Here is an 18,370-nt window from a genome sequence, read left to right as displayed (position 1 = left end):
GATTTGTGGATGGCTTGCACTTGGAGTATAAAAGAAGTCTATTGATTATAGGTCTAAAAGATGGAAATCATGGTATTTGCGCAATAATTTTTTTTTCTTGACTGCATACCTGGACCAAAGGGCATGGTCATTGTGGCCCCTTAGTGAATAATCTGCAGATTCAACTATACCTACTTGTGTGTACATAGAGGACTAATAACATGGAGTAGGCCTATTATTACTGTTCACAGTACTCTTGTTGAAATTTTTTCTCACTTTTTTTAACTTAATTTTTACAAGCAAAACACAGTTAAGCAAAAATCACATGCTCAAGTTGTTTTCTTTTTATGCATAGATGACCTGACATTTAAGGCCATTGCAGAAATTCTTCAATATTTGTTCAACCATTTGAAAAAACATTTGTTCCCTGTTCTTTAAAAAAAATTGAAATATTACTAGCATGATTGAAAATCCTTTCATGTAAAAAACTGAAGTTTTTGGTGTGTAGGTTCATATTCATATGTAAATGATCTAATTAGGTTACCGCTCCGGTGGCCTAGTGGTTAGAGTGTCTGCCTCGGATGCGGGAGGTCGTGGGTTTGATCCCCGGCTGAGTCATACCAAAGACTTACAAAAATGGTACTAACAGCTGCCTCGCTTGGCACTCAGCATTAAGAGGTTAGTGTTAGGACTAGTCGGCCAGGTGTCAGGATAATGTGACTGGGTGGGGCATCGTGCTAGATGTCTGCGGCATGATGCCCCAGAGCTGGACATCACTATAAACTGCCACAGTGCAAACATCGTAGCAACATGACTGAAAAATTGTTAAAGCTACGTTAAAAATCAAAATAACACTCTAATTAGATTAACATGCAGTTATAGCGGTATTTAATTTTTTTACAGTTTTAAGTTTCGACTTAGTTACAAATATTTTTTCCCCATCTAACTAAGCGTTGCACATGCAGTTGTAAGAGAAAAACATTATTTATGTGAGGGGTGTCATGGTAGATGTTGCTTATCATGTCGATCCTATAGCATTGCAATATTTCTAATTCTAATGTATTATTCGCTGATTTTTAATGCAGTGACATGAAGTAAGTTCTTTTGCAGGTTGGCGGAGAGAAGTGGTGATAAGAGGAATTTATGAGGAAGTAACCAAGACTGGCAAGCCCAAAAAGACTCCAGCCGATGTGTACTATTTCCCACCTAAGGGATCAAAATTAGTAAGCTGGGGTGTAATTCCTTTAATTTGTAGCAAAAACATGCTTTAATCTTAAGGTAGTCTGCTTTTGCGATATCAACACTTACTGCCCAGCTTGCAATCATTACTTTATGATGTTACTTTGTGGCTGGCTTTCATTTGGGATAAGAAAGAATTCAGATTTCAGGTTGAAAAGTTCAGCACAAGCACATTAGTTAGACATCATAGACATAGACCAGTTTCTGGATGGCATGCTTTGGGGGTAAAAAATATTCCTATCAAATTCAGGGTCAAGGTCAGAGGTCAAGATCACCATGACTTAAGAAAGAAAAATTGTTTCCACACAATAACATTAGTTCTCTGGCACAGAATTTGACATAACTTTGTGGAAGACTTGCACTTAGGGTAACAAAGAAGCCTAACTAATTGTTGGCTCAAAAGGTCAAAGGTCAATGCCACTGTAGCTGAAAAAAAACAGAAGAAATGGTCTTCATACAATAACATCGATTCCATGTCACATGTCTGAACCAAACTTGTTAGGCATGTATCCACACCCATGTTTCTGGATGTCATGCACATTATTTAAAAAATGAAGCCTGTGCTGATCCTTTGTCAAATAAGACCACTGTTTCTAAAAGAAAAAACATTTAAAACACTTTCTTCTAAAAATCTGCTGTTCAGAATTTTGATTGTCCTGGTATAGAAGGCTTTAATTTTATCTGCCATAGGATATGGCCACTAGTGCTGAAGAAAGAAAAGAAAACCTGAAGAAGAAAAAAACTTTTTTCTAGAAGAAGCTACAGAAATTTGAAAGAAAGCATTCTGGTAATAAGGGCTTTCAGATATGAACAATTCAGGATTTTCAGTATTTGACTTAAGAAGCTGATGTGCCATCAGATATAGATGAAAGTTCAAAAACTTGAAAAAACTTGAAGCAGTTGTTTCTTACATATGCAGTCAATGGTATTGCAATAAATTTTTCATAAGAAAGCATCCTATTGAACTAGACATTTTAGGCCAAGTGACCTTGTGTGACAGTCATTGAAAACTATAAGAAGTCTTTGAAGAATTTTAGTGATTTATGACCCACCACAGATTGTGCATACTTGCTCTTGTGGAAAACTGATGTGATCTAGATAATTTTATCATATTAAAAAAGTTAATTGATATATCTTTTTATTTATATATTTAATAAGAGTCTGTGATCAACAAGCTCTGCAGTTTTGATGAATTCATTAATACAGATTGAAGTATTTTATGAACAAGTAGTAATGGTGTACATTTCCTACTTTACTGTTTAATGTCCAAATCTTGGGATTTGATATTCAACTAAGAGTACAACCAGAAAATGCACAACAACCTATAGATTCCTATTTTTTTGGGGGGGGATTGCTTAAACCCATACCTAAAACACAAAGTTTTAAAAAAAAGTTAGGTACTTCAGCATTTCACAAGTGATCATTGTTATCCAAGTGTAAAGTTCAAAGAGTGTGCATTATTCATGGATAGATTAGTAGGTATGCAAATATAAAGTTAGTTATGCAAGCTTAAGGTTAACTGAGTTCATTATTCATGGATAGATATTATGTAGGTATGCAAATATAAAGTTAGTTATGCAAGCTTAAGGTTAAATGAGTGCATTATCCATGGGTAGATATGTACCTATGCAAATATAAAGTTAGTTATGCAAGCTTAAGGTTAAATGAGTGCATTATTAATGGGTTGATATGTAGGTATGCAAGCTTAAGGTTAACTGAGTGCATTTTTCATGGATAGATATGTAGGTATACAAATGTAAGGTTAGTTGTGCAAGCCTAAGGTTAACTGAGTGCATTATTCATGGGTAGATATGTAGATATACAAATGTAAGGTTAGTTGTGCAAGCCTAAGGTTAACTGAGTGCATTATTAATGGGTAGATATGTAGGTATACAAATGTAAGGTTAGTTGTGCAAGCCTAAGGTTAACTGAGTGCATTATTCATGGGTAGATATGTAGATATACAAATGTAAGGTTAGTTGTGCAAGCCTAAGGTTAACTGAGTGCATTATTAATGGGTAGATATGTAGGTATACAAATGTAAGGTTAGTTGTGCAAGCCTAAGGTTAACTGAGTGCATTATTCATGGGTAGATATGTAGGTATACAAATGTAAGGTTAGTTATGCAAGCTTAAGGTTAACTGAGTGCATTATTCATGGGTTGATATGTAGGTATACAAATGTAAGGTTAGTTGTGCAAGCCTAAGGTTAACTGAGTGCATTATTAATGGGTATATATGTAGGTATACAAATGTAAGGTTAGTTATGCAAGCCTAAGGTTAACTGAGTGCATTATTAATGGGTAGATAGGTAGGTATACAAATGTAAGGTTAGTTGTGCAAGCTTAAGGTTAACTGAGTGCATTATTCATGGATAGATATGTAGGTATACAAATGTAAGGTTAGTTATGCAAGCCTAAGGTTAACTGAGTGCATTATTCATGGGTAGATATGTAGGTATACAAATGTAAGGTTAGTTGTGCAAGCCTAAGGTTAACTGAGTGCATTATTCATGGATATATATGTAGGTATACAAATGTAAGGTTAGTTATGCAAGCCTAAGGTTAACTGAGTGCATTATTAATGGGTAGATATGTAGGTATACAAATGTAAGGTTAGTTGTGCAAGCCTAAGGTTAAATGAGAACATTATCCATGTGTAGATAAGTAGGTATGCAGACATAATTGAAACACAAGTATATGATGCCAGTAATAGTTTTAATGTCATCAGACAAGATCTGGATTTTATTGTTTGCAAAACAAATTTGCTTTCTTCCAGACAGAAAATAAGAAGTCAGAATGGTTCAGTTCTGTAACAGGAGTACATCATTATGGGATTTGTCAATTGATGTAAAGTCATGTCATGCACCAAAGCATTTTAGTTTTTATCAGATTGTAATTTTTGTTATATTCTTGGTAGTCATTCAATCTATTTTTCAGCATATTCATGATACAACATAGAAACTTATGCCTCTGTTGTAATTTACAGTTCGGTTTTATTTATTAAACAACAAATAACGTATTCATTTATAAAGAAAATGGTCCAGCAATAAATACAAGTTTTCTCAAAAATGTAATTTTCTTCAGAACCACACAAATGATTCCCACAGAATAAAACAATTAACAGTATTTAAAGACACTGTGAATTTGACTGTCCATTACATTTGTGTCTGACTGGTGTTTTCAAAGTTTGGTCTAAAATGTTGTTAACATTTACCAAGTCTGTATCAGTGTCACAGTAGTTTTAGAAATGCTGTTACTTGTTGAGCGGTACTATTAACCTGTTACATTTGATACCTGATGCAGGGATGGGACCTTCCTGGATATAGTCAGAATTAAGTTTTTTAAAAATGCAGACCGGTTTTCCTTCTTCTTTTAAAATTTCCAGTGATTTCTTTTTTTTTTTTTTAAATCTGAATATTTTTTTTCCTGGATATAATTTAAATAGGAAGGAAAGTAACAAGGCACTAAAAATCTGAAGGTAGCTGTGCATTTGGGAATTTTCACTGCAGGCACCATAGGCTGTGTATGGACGGTCCCTAATGTGCCAACAGTGTTGACCACATCTAATATTCCATCAGGAAAAGGCCTCCACAGCAAAATTTATTAACATTCAAGATAAAAAACCTCATGAATAAGCTTTGATTTGTTCATTGCGGAACATGGTTTGTCTTTATGCATTGGCCCAAACTTGATAAGGCTAGCTCAGAAACTTAAAAGAGATCCCAAAACACTTTCCAAAATTCCAAAGATCGGAAAACGGGTTGAAGAACGGTATCATAGATATAGTGGACTGCTTATATGTGGATACTATAGCTATATGCATGTACATAAATGAAGTTTTGAAGTTAATAAATGATAATAATAGTTAATAATCTCTTCTTATATGTTTTGATTATTTTAAAAGTGTTGTACATGTTTTCAGTTACTTATAAAATTGCACACATTGCACGTGCCCTACCAATGCATGCATAATTTTCAGGGTTTTTTTTGTGGTGCTAATGATAACAGTTAAAAATGGGTGGAGCAGTATTGACAATAGATAGCCAGCCTTCAAAGAAATATTCCAAGTTACCTTCTAATTGATGGTTTATTTGATGAACCATTATTTCAACTAATAATTGAGTTAAATTCTTTCTTTCAGAGATCAATGGTGCAAATAATAGAGTACTGTAAGTATGTCTGTTATTTTACTATGTTGGCATGCAAACACACATATAGATTGATGTTCACAGTTGCTTCCCTTTTTTAAAGAATTTGTTATTATTTCTGTTGCTTTACCCATCTCACTTCATTTCATAAATCACTTTGGTGTTTCTGATGGTTTATCTAACCATCCAAGTCAGTTGCTTCTAACCTTAGTAGGTCATGCATTGACATGGAAATTCAGTTTGAAATGTCATGGAAATTCAGTTTTATGAAAAATAATATTGGATTAGGGGATTAAAAATGATATAGGGGATTAAACTTGTTGCTGAGAGGATTGCCTGTTTTTGTTAAAGTTTAAATATGGAGGTTTAATATAATACAACAATACATAAGAATGTTATGGTGAAATGGACTTAAAAAGTCCATTTGCATGATTAGTAAAAATTCGGTTCTCTAATTCAGATGTAAATATCATAGTAACAGGATAGTTCCCCCCCCCCCCTTCTCGACAGTAATCTCCCAACAATAACCCCCTCAGTCATGTATGCCTCGGAACAAAAATCAAGGCCTTCCATTGGATATAAAGTTCAAAGGTGTACTGACAAAATAGGTGGGGGCTTTGTTTGGGGTACCTCTGTGTCCATGTTAGAGTCAGAAAACATGACATAATTAACTGTCATGCCAGTTACAATCATTGTCAGATTTTAAAGTATTTATAGGTAACCGTGTCCTTTGATTTATAGCACAATGGTTTATATTTTTAATAAGTGTTTTCTTTCCTGATGGCAATAGTTCGTATTTTGCTGTTTTGCAGCAATTTAATTGCTTATTGCTATTCTAGTCAGCCAGTGGTTGCATGATTGCACGGTGTACCTTGAAGACCCCAAAAAAATAGGTGCCCACATGGAGGATAAAGACCAGAGTAGACATACTTACCTACTCAGTAAATTTATCAGTCAAATAATTGCTGTTTTTTTTTATGTAGCTGGTTGTAAAGTAAAAGTAGTTGGGTAAATCACCTGGCTCCTGTCTGATAAGGAAAGTACTGAACAACTCCCAGGAAATAAAAAAAATCAGTAAAAAAATATTGAGCAAAACAGATAAAAAATTAACTTCTAAAACCTGATTTCCAATGAAAGAAGGAAACATTTTGATTGGACATGGATTAACTTGTCAGTCCAGCAATTTACAAAAGTTTTAACAGAAAAAGAACATTTCTTATTCAGAACTGGTTTGCATTAATTATTGGCATGAGCTCAGTTCATCAGCAGCAATACAGTGAAATGCTATAAAAAAAAGCAGACAATGAAATTCACTGTTCACTTTTAGTATAACCATGGAGTATGTTTCATCTAATAAAGATGGAGGAAAAAAAAATCTGCATTGATTTTAGTACATTGAACAGAAATTTTTTAAGTCCTAGAACTGAAAGTCACTAACATTGGCAACTTGCAGGGTCTGGCAAATTTTGGGTCAGGTGTCCATTGGACTAATGTGCCGGCATGGTTTGTTCTGTATGTTTTTCAAAACATATCTGCAGAAAATTGTACAGATGATCATGATTGTTGATGTTACTCGTGTCGGTAAGAAGATCAGACTCCAAGCTACCATTTGATTTTGAAATATGTGGACTCTATCTTTAACAGGAGTTTTTTTTTACTTATTAATGAGGGACGGTTCTTCCTTGTTAATGAGGAAGGAATCTTTGTTGTCAATGAGGGAAGTTTCTTGGTCTTCTCCATATCAACTTGTCCATGCATTTCCATGGAAAAACATTTTATAAATGTCAAAACATTTGATCCATACTATAGTTTTAGTTCATCATATTCAGCAAAAACATGAAATAAAATTCCCTTATTGATGTTTGTCATGTCTACACATGAAAATAGCTAGACATGGGTGACACTGTGTGGTGACAATGTTTACAACTGCATTCATATCTGAAAGAGATTTTTTATTACAGGCATTTTGAAAGGCGTATACACTATACATCATTGCAAGCAAGACATTATGTTGATTGGAAGCCTCATCATATAAATTTACTTTAATGTAGAAATACAGCATTCTGTCATTACCATTTTCTTTCTTTTGCAAGTGCAAAGAACATGTAGTCCATTGACAGAGGATAATTTCTGCTTCATAAGGAAACCCATTTACAAGCCTCCATCAGAAATTGTTCGTCATGCTAATAGAGGAAGAGCATTCTTTGGTCGACATCCCATGCCAGAGGTCGTAATAGAAAGAGATGGTGAAGCTGAGCTAAATTCGAGTGTTCAGTCACTGGACTCATCTAATGTTGAACCAGAATTAGGGGAGAGTCCTGGTTTCAGCACCATAAAGACAACTCCTCCAAGTCCACTGTCATCAGAAAAACAAGAATCGTCTCCAAAGATAGTTCATGCTGAGACTTCACGGAGAAAGTCACGAGGGCGACCTAAGAAAGAAATTAAGATTGTCCTAGGCCCCAGGAAACGCCCTGCTGTTGAAGACAATGAGGAAGAGAAAGCTTTGGGTGAAAAGCCTGAAAAAGTAGTACCCTCAGAAGAGTCAGTTATTATTGCCAGTCCACCAAAAAAGAAGGTCAAAGCTACAGCAAGAAAAAGTACAACACAGAAATCCTTCACCCCAAGTGTTCAGGTCAAAAAGTAAGTGTTATCTTGCAAGTTATGTTCTTGCCTGCTATAGCTGTTCTTGGACATGAGCCTAAAACACTTTGTATATAATGAATTGCCTTCTTGGAGTGCAGGGGCCAGTTTTTAGCCCACCAGGTATTGAGGTCAAGTGAGCTTAAAATAATAGCTCTGCAAAAATTGTCAGTCATCCATCCATCAGCTGCATCTGTGGGGTCCATATTTTTAGATCCAGTTTCAATCAAATTTGGAATATGTACTAAACTCGAAATCTTGGATGAAGTCAGTCATTAGTGAGGTCCAAACATATCAATTAGATGATCATATATCTGATTGGCTGACCTTGTCACCATTTCTGATCTTATTTTGATTGAACTTGGAATAATATATACTTACATAATTCAAATCTCTGATGACTTTGATAATGAGCATACTAATGGGTTGATCTTGCATTTGATGGGCTGAGTTTGTTACTTGTCTGGTAGCCATTTTTCTGATCCAAGATCTTGGATACATTTAATAATGAGTGACATCTACACATATTCTGTTAGTAATCTTATATCTAAATGACTGACTTTATTACCACTTGGGAGTCTGAATTTCTGAATCATTTTTAATCAGACCTGGAAGAAATATCCTTCTATTGGTCAAGGTCTCAGATAAGGTTTAATGGGTAAGAGCCACACATAGTAATGAGGTCATATATTCAGATCCAGTTTAAATCAGACTTGGAATGTGGGCCTGTATCTTCAAGGTCTTGGATTAGTTTCATGATGAGAGTGATCCATGCATATTAATAAAATGATCTTGTTTCTGATTGCCTGAGTTTGTTAGGCTAAACAAAAATGTGTGGGTTTCCAGTTGGCCAACCATCCCTGTTTCTCATTGCTGACCTAGCCCCCACATGTTTAAAAAAAAAATCACATTAAATACGTTTTTAAAGAAAAGCTCTGCCTACCTTAATTTATAAACTGGTGTGATGGGCTTGTCCTTACCTGTTTTGATCCAGAGATTAAATTTCTCATCTGATTTGGCAAATGAATTTAAATTGTCAAGATCTTTGGCAACTTCACTTGTGAGCAAGAGAGAATGCATATTAATTATGCTTTTATTTTTAAAAAGAATTTTTTGCAGGATATAGTAAAATAGGTTTAATGTACATAACATTAAGTTTAGAATGTAGTTACATAGATTGTGTTCTGTTGCATTCTTTCAATACCGCTTAGTAAAATTGTCAACTGTCAAGCTAAATATAAAATGTGTGAGTGATATCACACCTACTTTGGTTTCTTGGTGAATGCCCAGATCTCCAGGTGTGGAATTCTTCAAACATTTCTAATGAAAGACTGAATCATTTACTTGAAATTTAATCTTTACAAATAGTTTCTTCCAAGCAAGGAGCCACTGTGGCTTAGTTTGAGAGTGTCAAACTTGTAATCCAAGAATCATGGGCTTGATACCTGCTCCAGCTAGTTTAGATCAGCTGCTTCAGTTGTCCTTGAGAAAGGAACTTAGATTCCTTCATATGGCCAATAATATGTTAAAAGTCAGAAAAATGAAGCTGCCAAGTAAAAGTGTTTGGGATTATTTAAAGAATGTTTGATAGAAGCAAAGTGCCATAGCTGAACATATCAACCAGTTGCATTCTTAGCTTCCAGATATTTGTCCATCTCAGTTTGAAATACCATATGAATTCAAGGCTTAATTTGCTCCAGACATGCGATATTTCCTCAGAATCAATTGAGTAGTCCGAAATTTAATGTCAGTACTATTCAGTGTTTTAGAAGACATTCTTGTGGTCATTGATAAAATTCTGTCTGCTTTTGTTTGAAACCTTAAAGTTATTTGTGTTTTTTTGTAAAGTTTAGATGTCAGTTTTCAATATATATTCTTGTACAGGGTCGTATCAAGGACGCACGATTGTGCAACCCCCCCCCCATTTAAGATTTCCTGCAAGATTTTTAATCCTTTGCAGGCAAAACGGTGCAAAAAATAAGAATTGTGTATTTTTTTGTGAAGAATGCGTTATTTTATTTCTTTTTGCTGTAAAATTCCCGGTTGTTACTGCGAATATGTTGTACTTGTATAGTTGTAAATATGTCACATATTTCTGTGTGTCATGTGCTCAGTTCTGATTGGCTAATAAGAAAGGTTAGAAGAGCATGTTTGATACAGAGGCTGGCTTGGCGGGATGTGTTAAATGGCAAAATCAGTTAAAACTCTGACACTTTTTCATTATTTTAGCAATAACACTTCTAATAACAGGGTGCAGAAGTTTCTATCAATAGGCACAACGACAGTGAACAAACACTTCCTCAGGCTAATCCCGTATCGAACGATGCTAGTGATGATGTGCTTAAAGATGGCGATGATGAAACTATGGGTCCATCTAATGCCAAGAAAAAATAGTACTTTTCCAATTCAGACTGGAAACCAACTCATTCATAGCTGGAAATGAATGAAACAAATAGATGCTTTTCAGATGGTGTGTAAAAACTGGCCAAAAAAATTCTTTCACACTTGGAAATGCTAATTTCAGGACATCAACCCTCGAGAGACATGTTGAATTACCAGCTCACAAAAAGGCGAATCAGGATTGGAAACTAAATGAAAATCTTAAAACTACATGCATGGCAGCTATCAGCAAGAAATCTGAATCAATTATTCATGCTATGTCAGTTGCCTATTAATTGGCGAAAGAGAATATTGCTTCTCTAAAATATGGCTCACTTTTGGATTTTGTTGAATTTCTGGGCGTTGGTGTTGGCAACATGAGAGTTGGAGGAAATGCAACATATTCATCAAGGGCTTCTGTAGAGGAATTTCAGGTACATTCTTTTATTTTATTTACATTTTTTCTATTGAAATTTAGATGGAAAAATGGTGTATACTAATAAGCAACCAAAACATGATCATTTAGGTTTCGGCCAGTGTATATCTTGAAGAATTCCTGTGTTACTAAAATAGCAGCTATCATCTTGATCGGCCAATGAAATTGCATTCGGTAGCTTGTCATCATAACTTCCTGTCAACATTTGATGGTGGATAACATTTTTCTTTTTTATTCAGTCTGGATTATTGGTACCTATTTCTTTTGTGATGAAATTATTTTCTGTCTAGACAGGTCACATTTCAGTATCACTAACGAGTTTTCATGTATTTCAAATGATGATATAGTCGCAGTTGTTTGAATAATTTCCTGTGTATGTAAGGAGTCAACATTGTGATACCGTACAGTGGTCAGACAAATCCCACCACTTGAAACTTATATAATGCTTTAGTAAATAAGTTATTATTATTTGCTCTGATGATTACTGCAGTAAATGACATTGACCCTGATCTGCTTACATCACAACTGCATATGTAGGGACCCATCAATAATGTATATAATACCAACGTTTTTTGTTTTTTAAATCGTCATATACAGACAGGCATAATCACTTCCTTCATTACTATAATTGAAAGACTTTAATTAAAATAGAGAGACTAATGCCATATTATTTTAGCATTTAAACACCTTGATGGGATTTTCTAAAATGACCGAATTATCACAAGGCAACATCCATAGAGACTCCATGGTCTTAGGTTAAAGTTCTTGCACAATTTGCATCTGATTTAAGTCATTTTACTTTGTTTTTAAAAATAAATAAATATTTGTTTTACATTTCTCAAATACTTTAATAATAAAATAATAATAATAATGATAATAAAATACTTTTAGACTTTGATTTATCATAGAGTTTTTATTTTTTTTCCAGGATTGCATAGCAACAGTGATAGAATCTGAGTTAATGCAGAAAGTATAATGTAGTCCATGTATTAGCATCTTAATTGATGGGCTTACAGACAATTCAAATACCAAGAAGCTGATCATTTATGCCAGAATCATTGAACCAACCATGTTTGTTTCTACAACTCATTTTCTTGGTAATGTGTCAGTGGGAGGCCAATCACACATTGATGAAGTTCTTTTCAAAGAAGTTGTCTAGTTCTTGGAAAAGAAGAAGATTCCTCTTGAAAAAGTTGTTGGTTTTGGCAGTGATGGGGTATCAGTGATGACAGGTTGCAAAAGTGGTGTAGCAACATGGTTCAAGGATAAAAGCCCTCACTTGATCAGCATTCATTGTATGGATCATGGATTGAATTTGTGTTCCTCCCATGCATCATAAAACATTCCATACCTCAAGGAAACCATTAAAGGCACAGTTAAAGACCTGTACTATTTTTTAAAACAATCTGCCAACAGATCAGCTGAATTGAAGGAAATCCAGAACGTTCTGGACAGTCCTCAACTGAAAGTCGGAGAGGTTCACGAAATAAGATGGCTGGCATTTTATGATGCACTATATGCAATTTTTCACAGCTGGAGGGCTCTCATGAATTATTTCAAAACGAATAGCAAGACAAAAGTGTCAAGACTTGTTGCATAAACTCATAGACTACAGATTTGTGGCATGCATGAATATCATGATGGATATCATACCTCACTTAGCACAGCTAAATATGCCTTTACAGAAAACTGACTTGGATATAGCAGCTGTGTCACCAGCACTTGATATTTTGAATTCTACCCTACAGAAAGCAGACACAAGTAAATCCTATCACCAGACCTGTGTGTCTGAAAAATTGAAATCATCTAAGGATGGAGAAAGAAAAAAAAAAGTTTTTGAACTCTAGTTACACAGGAGCACATTGAAAAAGGTTTCAGATGATGTGTCTAACCTTCGTCACAGGTTTGTTACACATTTGCAGGTGGAGATGGCTGCAAGATTTCCAAAGAACAGCACACAGATGGCAACAGTATTTGTAGTTCTTGGTCTACATAACCTCACATTTCCTATCTTCTGAAGAACAGAAAATGTATGGTTATGACAGGATAAAAATTCTGTGTGATCATTTTGGTCAGGAGAAGACATCAAAAGAAGCTATCAGTTCCCCTTTGTGTGCCCCAGAACATGCTTTGACAGACTGGTCTCATGCTAAGACTATCATTAAAAGAGAAATGTACCCTCGAGAAAAAATGTGTGGACTTGGGCAGATTGTACATCAACATCATGCAGACACATTTCCAAATCTTCAATTAGCATCAGTGGTCATGGTTATGCCATACCAAACCGCTGACTGTGAGAGAGGATTCAGTAGTCAAAATCAAATCAGAACTACAGGATGAAGCCGTCTAGAAGAAAGGGTTCTCAACAGACTCATGATGATTTCAGTTGAAGGACCTCCTCTGAGAGACTTCAACTTTAACAAGGCATTGGTAGAGTGGAGGATGAGGAGATGAGGAAGGACAGGAGGCTATTTAGGAAATAGTGATCATATTTGCAGAATAATGCAGTCACAATTACAGTCTGTATGGATGCAAATGTAACTATGTTCCAGTTAAGAGTTAATTGTTATAGAAACTGGTTCTGTACTTTCCCTAATTCACTTTGAGCTTTGGACTTTTCCTAAAAAAAATTTTTGTCATCCATGAAAGGAAAATATGTTCTCTTCTGATCTTTCTTAGTATGGATTTGTAACCAATCAGAATTGAGCATGTAAGAAGCAGGAAGTACATGACACTGTTTTTTAAGATTGGCCAGAGGAGTGACACTATTTGCAGTCTATGGTTTGATTCTTTAATGGTTAGTGTGTAGATAGAATAATGTTATTAGAAAACATAAGACTTTGATTTCAGTTTTAAGTGTTATACTATAATATACAGAAGACATGATATGCATTTAATGTACTTATTATACTTGCTATTGCTCTTTCTGAATACATTGAGGTTTTTTTACACCATACTGGAAGGCCCCCCCTCCTTATGGCTACATTGTTCCCCCCTTTTTTTCAGATTCAGTTGGGGCAAGGACCCACATATATCAAATCCTAGATGCAACCCTGCTTTTAAATTTTTGTGTATCCCCATAAGGCACCCGTTTGTTTAATATTTCCATTTTTGTATGAAAATGCCTACAAATCATTATCCCTTGGGTGGAATATCTCTATAGCACATTAATACACATGATAGATTCTGTTATTCCAGTATCAGCGCTTATTTTGGATATTTATACCTGTCTTGTCTATATTAAGTATTAAGACAAAGTTATATTTTGGCAGTGGTGATTTCACTGCAGTTTGTTTTTGATACAGCGGATTAGATTTTTTGGCAATCCCTAAAAACTATTGAAATTTGCTTAGCACAGTTTTCTTATATTTTAGTGAGGACACTAGCCCATCAGAGATGGAGAGCCTGTGTTCGCTGACCTGCCCTGGCATGGCAGGCTTCCCACCCACATTGTACTGTGCAGTCTGCATGTGCTTGTTTCACCCGGAGTGTGTAAACCACACAGACAGCAGTATGCCATTTATCTGTTTGGTAAGGGTATCTTAATATCTAATAAAACTTATAATTTTAAAAAAAAGTGAAACTGGGGGTGGGTGGGAACTTATTATATTTATTATATGTTCCTTACCACCCCTCCCCATTTGGCAGCATTGTTTGATTTCCATTTTTTGCTCACCTTCTCTGGGCCATAAGCTTATGATATTGTCTTGTGTCCTTTGCTTGTTCCATAACAATTGTTACTTTAAACCTCATCAAATTACTAGACCAATTTTGACCAAATTTGGCACTGAGAATCCTGTCTTAAATAACTTTAAATTTTTTTTAAAAAATGATGTCTAAAAAGTAATAGAAAGGAATTTAAAATGACCTCTTGAAAACAGCTGAAAAGAATTTCTGCCTTCAGTTATTGTCACCATTACTTAAATAGAAAAAGTTGCCATCACTGAAAACAGGAAAACCTTAAATGATTTCTTATCCAAAACCGTTGAATAGAATTTAACCAAACTTGATAGAAAGCATCCTGGCATAAAGATCAAGTTTGGTCTCCATTGCTAAAATTAAGAAAAATAATTGAATACTTTTCCAAAAGCACTGCACTGGCTAAAAGTGTCTTGACATAAAAGGATGTCTTGACATAGAAGGCTTTCAAATTCGTACTTCTGATGCAGATCTACCTTCAAATATGGCTGCCATTTGTATAAAATAGAATAACTTTAAGCAGCTTTTTCACAAAAATTGCTTGCTATTATTCTACCAAAATTTGATAGAAAGCATCTTAGACAGCTTCCAGTATTATACAAATTTGCCAGTTGGCAGTGAAATCTTGTCACTATTCCTGAAAACAACAAACTGTTTGATAACTTCTAGAAAGCTGCTAAACAGAATTTTAGGAACGTAAAGAATCCTGGCATAAATGGCTTTTAGATTTCTACAGATGATGTCAATCCACCATCAGTATAGCTAAGGAAAAGGAAAACTTGAAAGAACTTTGTCATGAACTGCATAGCAAAACTTTGACCAAATCTGAAAGCATTCTGGTAATGCCTGTTTGCCTTTAAATATGGCAGCCTTTGCAAATGATGGCAAATCCTTTAAGCAATTTCTGGAAAATCACTAGATAGAATCTGGTCAAATTTACAGAAAGCATTCTGGCATAAAAGGCTTTTGTTGTATACAAATGCCAACTTGCCATCATATACTGCTGCTGTTAAATAAAAAAGGAAAAACCTTTCATAACCTCTTCTTAAAAAAAACACTGGATCAAATTTGACTGAAAGTGTTTTCACATTAGTGTTTTTTTTTGATTTATACAAATGTCACTAAAATGACCAAAAGATTTATGCAATTTATTCTCAGAAAACTGCTGAACAGAATAATACCAACTAGACAAAGCATCCTGGCATATTCTGCACATGCAATATACTCTTGGCTAAAGCGAGTCATTCAGTCAGCACACTCTGATCTTTCACTGGAATGAGTAGGTCTAATGAAGATTTTAGTTCATGAAATTTGAACTATTTTTACAAACCATTTCTTTCAATGCAGTGTTTTAATTAAAGACAGTGGAATTTGTTTTCATGCCCAGCCCACTTTATCCACTTTCTATTTACTTTATATGGCAGCACATAATACAGTTAAATCTCCTTCGTGCTTTTGTTCCTGCCCAGACAAGAACCAGGCCACTCCATATTTGAAACAACTGCCAACATTTGCTGGATATACTAGAGAAAATGTTTGTAATGACTTGTCAAGTGAGGAAACCCACAGGGAATTTCCTTCCATAATGATACACACTAATATCAAATTATGTCAACTGTTGCTAAGGGAGTTTCACTCTTGAAGTAGATAGTTCTTTCCACGCTACAGGGTGCTTCTACAGACCTGCCAACTCTTATGATTTTGCCATAAGTGTTCGAAAATTACCCTTAAAATACATATGGCATACTAGCAAAAACAATGGAAAAATGATCATTGCTGAGAAATCCAGATAATAGGTTCATCCATGTTTTATTTGGATCTGGGTTTTATCTTAGAATTAGTGAAATTAGTCAGGGAACCAGACTAACTTTACAGCAGCACCCCAATGCTTTAAAATGCACCTATTTGTTCATGTGAAGCGTCTGCATGATCAAACTGTTGATTATAGAATTTTTATAAATAGCATCCAGAAAGTGTTAATAATCAACACAGAAGAATGAAAAGGAGTATTCAGATTCTTGTGAATAACAGCTGGAGAGGATACAATTACGTTTATTGGGCAACACATGTCAATTTGAGTATGTCTCATGGCGGTTGATATGATTGCCATCGTCATGTGAAATGGAAAATAATCATGTCAAGTTGAGAGATAGCAACAAGCCATTGAGCTGCATAGCGTTTCGAACTTGAGTTTGTGCAACTGTCCTAGTGGTAAACAAAGTATATGCGTACTTCACAAACTTTTCAGTTGAACATAATGTTTATCTTCGATGCGTCTAACTTTTAACTATGTCTTCCAGCTTTACAGTAGAAGTTATTGATGTTTTTTTTCACCTTACTGAAAACCGTCAATCTTACAGGAAAAAATAATCTGCTTTACTGAGACGGTCTTGTCAGGGTTGGCAGGTCTGCTTTTAGATAGAGGCTGGATGCTCATTTCGATTTCACTTGCCCATAGCTGCCAAGTGTCCTGTTTTTTTTTCTTCTTCCGTATTTGTCTTGTATTGTGGATCTGAATATGGGTAGGTGATTTTCTTGTTAAAAGTCCACTTTTTAATTTAAATAGATTAAATTAAAATTTCCATGCAAGTTTCTGTTTAGAACAGGCACACGGTTCCATTATAAGAGTAAATGTATCACATGTATACAGGGAAATAGGGTTCTGAAATATGATTGGTTCATTTCTAAATCGAGGCTATCATGCCAGTCTTTAACCACCATATTGGATTCACAAAACAGTTGCTGCTCTCACTGTATCTCATATTCATAATATTCAATTTCTATTGTCTTTTCAAAAAGGAAAAAAGATTCAGAATTTTCTCCAGATAAGAAAAGAAAACAGAACTGGAAGGACAGTTATGCCGTCATGTTTAGATTTGTGAAACCCATCTAGTAAAGGAAAAAAGTTTGCGTTTTGCGAATTGTATTATTGTAATTTTGCTATTGGGCATGGAGGCATCTGTGACATAAAACAGCATGAATCAGCTTGCTGCTTCATTATCAACAAATCGGCCTGAACTTACACTTATAAATACCACAGAGAATCTTGATGTAATTCGATCAAAGTTTGGTTTACTAAATTTCTTTTAGAAATGAACCTTCCTTTTTCAGTTACTAGTGTTGCTGATGATTTATTTTGCACACTTTTTCCAGACAGTAAAATCGCAAAGGAATATTTGTGTGCTAGAACAAAAACAGTTAAGTAAAAAAGAGAATTCAGACCATTATTGAAAGTTGTTACATTGTGATCGATAATGATTGAAGAAATACAAGGTGTGGAAAAGGCTCCTATAAACAGCCTGTGTCTGAGTGTGTGGTGCACTCTTGTACTTTCTGAATGGGCACCTGACTGGAACAGAATACCTGTTCAGAAGGTGCAAGAGTGCATCTCATGCATCTTTGCCATTAAATAATTACATTACTTCTTTAATGATGGTTATAGATGTAAATAGTTACATATGCATTAAAGTTTTTAAAAATCTATTTGTTCATGAAATTCAGTAATGTAATTTTTTGTCATAAGCAGTCAGTAGTTTTGTACCTTGAAGATGGCAGCTATGCTTACCAATTCTTCTAACATTAATGTGATTGAGTAGTTTATTTGACAGGGTCCATAGGGGTCGTTGAAAAGCTTTGAAATTGAACTTGTCCCTCATGGCCTTGAAAACACCTTGAAGATTCAAAATATTGTCTGGGTACCTAGAAAAGCCTTGATTTTCTTGAAACCAAAATGAATTAATAAATAGTTTTCATTTTACAGACTTAAATAAAAAAGAAAAAGAAAAAAAGATCTCTTGCTAAGTTTGTGCCGGAAGGGAAATTTCTGCAACTGGCCACTGCTCAGTG

The 18,370-nt window shown here is 34.9% G+C and overlaps 1 protein-coding gene across 1 annotated transcript in view; it reads left to right on the top strand.

Moving 5' to 3' along the window:
- LOC149804430 (uncharacterized) overlaps positions 1 to 18,370 on the top strand; it is an 86,258-nt gene that overhangs the window by 26,212 nt on the left and 41,676 nt on the right. Inside the window, exons 4-7 of the mRNA XM_089940251.1 lie at positions 1,090 to 1,202; positions 5,361 to 5,388; positions 7,461 to 8,010; positions 14,200 to 14,356. Of these exons, the coding sequence (XP_089796377.1) occupies positions 1,090 to 1,202; positions 5,361 to 5,388; positions 7,461 to 8,010; positions 14,200 to 14,356 (848 nt within the window). The remainder of the gene's footprint in view (positions 1 to 1,089; positions 1,203 to 5,360; positions 5,389 to 7,460; positions 8,011 to 14,199; positions 14,357 to 18,370) is intronic.

This window comes from Sinohyriopsis cumingii, chromosome 2 (assembly GCF_028554795.1).
Source record: "Sinohyriopsis cumingii isolate HCF-2022 chromosome 2, ASM2855479v2, whole genome shotgun sequence".
Classification (NCBI taxonomy): domain Eukaryota; kingdom Metazoa; phylum Mollusca; class Bivalvia; order Unionida; family Unionidae; genus Sinohyriopsis; species Sinohyriopsis cumingii.
This window is presented reverse-complemented; position numbering and strand designations above follow the sequence as displayed.